The following is a 3,887-nucleotide window of genomic DNA, read 5'->3' as shown; positions in this document are numbered from 1 at the left end:
GCGTATACATGTGGAATGTTTATTTCAGAAATCTACATCATTCGCTAAAAAAAAAAAAAAACCCAACCGTTTGATTGATTTTATAGAATCTCCAGCAATGGAGTGGTTCCACCTCGCAGCAATTGTAGAATATATCGAACACACGCTCTTTTCGTGCGTTTTCTACGTCGGTAGACAGTCGCGTGCATTTATGCAAAATGAAATAACATTGCAGAATTCCGGCCCAGTTTCTCAACGTTCGGCTAACAAATATAAAGTTATCGAGAGCACTCAATCTATGAGATAGACGAATAAAGTAACTCCGTCAGCTAATCCCCGACGCATCGTTCCGCAGATCCTCAGCCTGCCGCCCATCGACATCTGCCAGGACGCCCTGACGGACGGCTGCGGTTGCAACGACGGCGACACCCAAGTCTTCAAGAAGGGCAAGTCCTGTCTGTTCGCGTTGCCGTCGATAGTCCTTCGCAAGCCCGTGTCCACGTTCCCGATAAAGCTCTCTGTGTACAAGAAGCTCCCGCCGGGAGTGCTTCCCGACGTGATGATGGTCGGTTGCCATCAGATAGAGGCCAAAGCCTTGATGAACGCCGTGCTGAGCCAGCAGGTCTTCAAGATCCCGAATCCCTGTCAAACGATCAAGGACACGTTCAAGATCGCCACGGCGACCGGCCAGTGCGTCGGCTCGGCGACAGTCTACGTCAGGGCGTCCGGTTTCGGCAGGAAGATCGTCACCCAGTTCCAGATACCCCACAACAGGAAACCGTACCTGTTCAAGGGAGCGGACGAGAGTCCCGTGTTCCAGTGCAAGAAAATACCTTCTGCCTGCTACACGCCTGCCCCATTGAAGTGTACCTGCGCGAACACTTGCGCGGACGGCAGCGGGGAACCCCCGAGAAGGACCTGTTGCCCCACGCCGACTCTCCCGTGCCCTCCGCCACCTGTCAGAACCACGCAACCCGATTGGGGTCCGCGACCGTGCTGTCCTTCCCTTCAGGCCACCTCTGGGTACCCTTTTTCACTCTTCACACTTCGAGTGCGAGTAATTTCCAATGCTTTTCTTTGGATTCAAGTGGACCGTACCCCCTTGGATTCGAAGTCTCGAAGGGGGACTGCTTGGAACTCGGGGTCCACGGGATCGGTATTTTGCGAACGCATTTTATATGGACGGTCAAACACGTCCAATAGAGGCCAACTCTTATGCTCCAGCTAGAGATGGCCGAAACCCTAGACTTCGAATAATCGTTTTCTTTTTTGGAAAATATTCGAAAGAGGAAACGAGACAAACATGTCGGCAAACTTCAGATTCATTCGAAGCCTAGGACATCACGGATCGCAGCCTTTTGCATATCACCGATTCTAAGCATACTCGGGTCAGGATCTTCCGACTCCATCGAGTACAGTTTCGTTTAACCACGATTCTCTTCGTGAATTTTTCAGAGGGTCTCGAATTGGCCAATCTTCGAATTGGCCAGCGTGCTCGGCACAATCGCGTCGGAGGGACCAACAGGCAACGTCGTCCGACAACTGTCCGCCATGTTGCACGCCCAAGCCTGGGCGACTGGTGAAATTGGCTGGGCCATCTGGTTCTTCTCGTCAGCAACTCGCCGCCGACGGAAAGTGTCATCCTTGTTGTCCTGCCGTCCAACGAAAGCAGAACGACGGTTGTCCGCCGTGTTGCGGTGCTTCCTCTCCCGTGACGTCCAAGGGATACAAACCATTCAGCGAGATACTGAGCGAAGAGACCAAGATGAAGAAGTGCGGATGCCCCGTAAAGGAGTACAGTTGCAACTGCGGAGAGACGAAAAGGTAGCGGGGTAAACGTTTCCGTGAGAAAGTCAAGCGGCGAAGCATTCTTCGAGCGAAAGATAAAAGGAACAAGTTCGATGAAGAAGACGCGCGTGTTGCTGGATCGTCGCAGGAGGGAGACAATGGGAGGTAAATGGAACGTTCGTTGTTCGTTGCAACATCGACGATGGGATTTTGATTAATTAATTGTTTTTATTAATTTTTACTAATCCCGAAGCTGTATTCTTTGTATATAATTTCGAAATTACAAGTGAAACTTGTACTCGTCTCGCGAATGTGTCGATATTCTTTTTAAATCACTAGGGACATCGACGAATCTCGTATTCAGAGTTGGGAAAATACTACGTCAAACGTTAAACCATGGATTAATTACAGTACGTTAATAAGCGAACGAACAAAAGGACGATCTTTTTATTTCTTACGAATAAATATTACGATTTATATCAGAAAATTCATGTATTCAATTATTGTAACTATTTAACTAAACACGTGGTGTTCGTTTGGTTACATGGTCGAACTTTACTTTGGGTGACCAAATATTGTTGAGTTTCTTTTTCATAATCCGACCTGGCACTTTCGACGCCATATTGCCTTGCAGCCATACCCTGTCGGTGAAACAATTTCCAAAACATTTGTCAGACACGGGAATTAGTATTCATTTCGATACTTTTTACTTCGATACTCGGATACTTCACTGCGCCCAATCGCTCGATTCGCATCAAAATTAATGGCAAACTTTTCGCAAATATGACTCGCCCCAGACAAAACTGAACTTACGAACCACTATGCAGTACCATAGAAGTCCAGGAACCGAATGAAAATGTCTAGAACTGTTTCTGGGTGATCGCGCGATGTGTATATTCGAGTTTTAATTATATTTCAACGCGTAGGTAACCCGTCTGTTAAACGTTTTCGCTGTGCAATGGGAAGCGATACTCATCCTCGATCCGAATAACAAAGCGGGTGGTGTATCAACCGCGGTGGGAGCGGAGACTTTCGCGCAATTAAAACGACCGGAAGTGATAATTAACCAGCAGCCTTGGGAAAGGATAGACGACGGAAACGCGGATGACGTGAAAATGGTGCAACGAGCTGGGAAGAAAAATGGCAAGGGGGCGATCAAGTCTCGACCGTTGGAGTAAGACTCGCATCAGACTCTGGAGAAATTCTTAAATGAAACACCTTGATATCTCGGATAAAAATTCTTGTATAAATTTCTAGACGAAACTATGAATAAGTTCGTTGTCACTGTTCGAATAATTATCGAACGTTAAATTACTCGAATATCTGATTGGACTTTACTTCGGGGCATCCAAATTTATTGACTTTGTTTTTTTTTGACGTAGTTTTCGACGCCTAGAATTCGTAGATCGAACTTTTAACGCTCGAAAGTTGTGTGTAAAATTCGTAAAAGCTACCGAATGGTTAAAAAAAAAAAATCGATAATCGTCGGTGTACCAAAGTAAAGTTCTATGGAATATTTGATTACTCACTAGTCCGTGCTCGAGGAAGAGGAAGAGGAAGCAGAGAGAGCGAGAAGCGAGAGCGAAGCTCGAAGCGGAGAAGCAGAAGCTTAAAACGGAAGAGGAGGAACGTTTACGAAAATGGGAGGAATGTTGGGAGAGGAAGCTTCGGGAGCAAGAAGAACGAGACAACGTCGAGTGCTGCATGGCCGAAGGCCTCTGCTCGAAGCCGAGAACTCGATCGAACATCTGGGTCAACGTGTCCCGCGACAGATCCATTCAGACAATACACATGACCTTCAAGTAATTCAATTTATTTTTATTTGATATATAAATTTAATATATACAATATATACAATGTACAATACAATATATACAATGTACAATACAATATATACAATGTACAATACAATATATACAATGTACAATACAATATATACAATATACAATACAATATATACAATGTACAATACAATATATACAATATACAATACAATATATACAATATACAATACAATATATACAATGTACAATACAATATATACAATGTACAATACAATATATACAATATACAATACAATATACAATACAATATATACAATATACAATACAATATATACA

The 3,887-nt window shown here is 44.6% G+C and overlaps 2 protein-coding genes across 2 annotated transcripts in view; both read left to right on the top strand.

Annotated features, from left to right (window-relative positions):
* Nucleotides 1-334: 334 nt before the first annotated feature.
* LOC128896545 (uncharacterized) lies at nucleotides 335-1,881 on the top strand (the record flags this gene model as incomplete). The annotated part of the gene is made up of 3 exons (XM_054159910.1): nucleotides 335-1,002; nucleotides 1,277-1,287; nucleotides 1,470-1,881. Coding segments are annotated over 3 exons (1,017 nt in total), but the record flags the coding sequence as incomplete, so codon positions are not given.
* A 44-nt stretch (nucleotides 1,882-1,925) lies between these two features.
* LOC128896544 (uncharacterized) overlaps nucleotides 1,926-3,887 on the top strand; it is a 3,582-nt gene continuing 1,620 nt past the window's right edge. Inside the window, exons 1-3 of the mRNA XM_054159909.1 lie at nucleotides 1,926-1,943; nucleotides 2,694-2,941; nucleotides 3,300-3,569. Of these exons, the coding sequence (XP_054015884.1) occupies nucleotides 1,926-1,943; nucleotides 2,694-2,941; nucleotides 3,300-3,569 (536 nt within the window). The remainder of the gene's footprint in view (nucleotides 1,944-2,693; nucleotides 2,942-3,299; nucleotides 3,570-3,887) is intronic.

This window comes from Hylaeus anthracinus, unplaced genomic scaffold (genome assembly GCF_026225885.1).
Source record: "Hylaeus anthracinus isolate JK02 unplaced genomic scaffold, UHH_iyHylAnth1.0_haploid 11421, whole genome shotgun sequence".
Classification (NCBI taxonomy): Eukaryota; Metazoa; Arthropoda; class Insecta; order Hymenoptera; family Colletidae; genus Hylaeus; species Hylaeus anthracinus.
Note: the sequence above shows the minus strand (reverse complement) of the source record. Positions and strands in the feature narration are given on the sequence as shown.